Genomic DNA, 1,826 nt, shown 5'->3' with positions numbered 1-1,826 from the left:
GGTCACGCTTCCAAACATGGGCACTTCCCACCGGACACCCGGGCTTTCCCCAGGTATGGCTGGGAGTGGGGCAGCACCCAAAGGAGAGACCATGGGGAGGGGATGCTCAGCCCTGGCTCCAGGGACTCAGCCACGAGCCCAGGACAGCACTTCCCCATCACATCTGTCCCTCCCTGTGAGCCAAGATGTCCCCAGGGAGACCCGACCCCCCAGGAGCTGGCACAAGAAAGAGATATTTTAGCCTGTTCCCTCCCCAGGCATCAGGAACTGAGCATTTAACAATGGAAACAAGTAGGAAATTTGGGTGCCCAACCTCCAAGGAAGGGAAATACCTGCGCTCCAACCCAGAGGAGGAAACATTTGATGGGAGCGGAGAGGGAGCAGCGGAGATGCCAGGCTGGCAGGCGACAGCAACGTGCCGTGGCCATGCTGGGAACCCCCCCCCTGCTGCTCATGGCAGCCGGTAGCTCGCCGCAGCGCAACATTTTTCTGCTTGGATGGCTTAGAGGCAGATGCCAGCGCCTCCCTTCCCCCCGCGCTGCGGCCGCGGCCTCCACATCCCCGTCTGTCCACCTCCCCGGGGCCGCTCGCTCCCTCGCACCCATCGCTGTGCCACCACCAGAGCCCCCCCGGGCTGCCATCGCCTGACCCCCCGCAGCAGCCTGGCATCGCTCCCTGCACACCCAAGCAGCACGTTTGCACCTGGAGCACTGTTTTCTCTGTTTTAAATGGACCGAGCCATTAAATGCCCAACCAACCCCCCCTCCGAGCCATTAAAAGCCCAACCAACCCCCCCTCCAGGGGAGTGCAGCGGGCAAGCTTTGTCCCCTGCCATGGCCACTGCTACCCCAGGATGATGTCCCATCCACGCAGGGACACCAGCGCCCATCGTGTCGCCCTCCCCAGGCGGGTTCTCCATCCCACGCACCTCTGCCTTGCCGGAAAGCACTGCATGGCCGCATCCACCTTCCGCTTGTCCCGTGTGCCCGAGGCTGGACCCAGGTGAGGCACCCAAAGGTGGTATCTGGAAAGAGGCAAAAAGCTTTGAGCACAAACGCCCCCGAGCCCTCCCCGAGCTTAACCAACCCGCCCTGGCAGTACCAGGACACGGGGCCAAATCTCGAGATGCGGCCAGCGGCACGCCTTGCCCCGGTGCCCGAGCCCACGCTGCCTCCGATCCGTGTGCCGAGCCGTGGCACGGCTGCTGGAGTGAGGGACACCGGAGACCTTCAACCCCCAGCCCTGGGGTCAAAGTTTGGAGCTCGTGGGCTGCCCTCCCCAGCAGCCCCGTCCCACGGGACCAGCACCCTTGCAGGGAGCCCTCGGGGAAGTGGAGCAGCTCAGCCAGCGGAGCCCTGGGAGGGATGGAGGCTGCCCGGGATGCTGATGCAGCAGATGGGGGCGAGCAGGAGGGGAGAGGAGAGGAAGGGCATGATATGATCAGTTCATTACCACTTGCAGGGTCTGCACTGCAGACGCCTTCTCCGTCATCGGGTAATACCCCTCGACACACTCCTGTCCCCCCACTGCCGTCACGGAGCTGGGGCTTCCCTGTCCTCTTGGCCCCACATCAGCTTTGAACGCAGAATGGCCTCGACCCCCGTACAAAGCCCTCCTTCCCCTGCCCTCTCCCAGCCCAAACCCTTCTCAGCGCCGGGAGGGCGGCCGTGGAGGAGGATACGCGTGGGCAGGGAGCTGGGACATCGCGTCCATTGGCCTTGCAGCGAAATACCAGCGCCGGGGCTGGGAGCAGCCTCCGGGCTGGCTTGAAAAAAGCTGTCAGCAGGGACAAAACCCCCCCCCTGAGCCTGGCTGTGCCCGCAGCC

General features: G+C 64.2%; 1 protein-coding gene across 1 annotated transcript in view; it reads right to left on the bottom strand.

Annotated features, from left to right (window-relative positions):
• The window catches only part of MXRA7 (matrix-remodelling associated 7), a 22,364-nt gene extending 20,873 nt beyond the window's left edge, over nucleotides 1-1,491 (bottom strand). Inside the window, exons 1-2 of the mRNA XM_009882411.1 lie at nucleotides 1,453-1,491; nucleotides 929-1,024 (exon numbers count right to left, since the gene is read on the bottom strand). Of these exons, the coding sequence (XP_009880713.1) occupies nucleotides 929-1,024; nucleotides 1,453-1,491 (135 nt within the window). The remainder of the gene's footprint in view (nucleotides 1-928; nucleotides 1,025-1,452) is intronic.
• Nucleotides 1,492-1,826: the final 335 nt, after the last annotated feature.

The sequence above is a fragment of the Charadrius vociferus genome, unplaced genomic scaffold, assembly GCF_000708025.1.
Source record: "Charadrius vociferus isolate BGI_N301 unplaced genomic scaffold, ASM70802v2 scaffold773, whole genome shotgun sequence".
Classification (NCBI taxonomy): domain Eukaryota; kingdom Metazoa; phylum Chordata; class Aves; order Charadriiformes; family Charadriidae; genus Charadrius; species Charadrius vociferus.
This window is presented reverse-complemented; position numbering and strand designations above follow the sequence as displayed.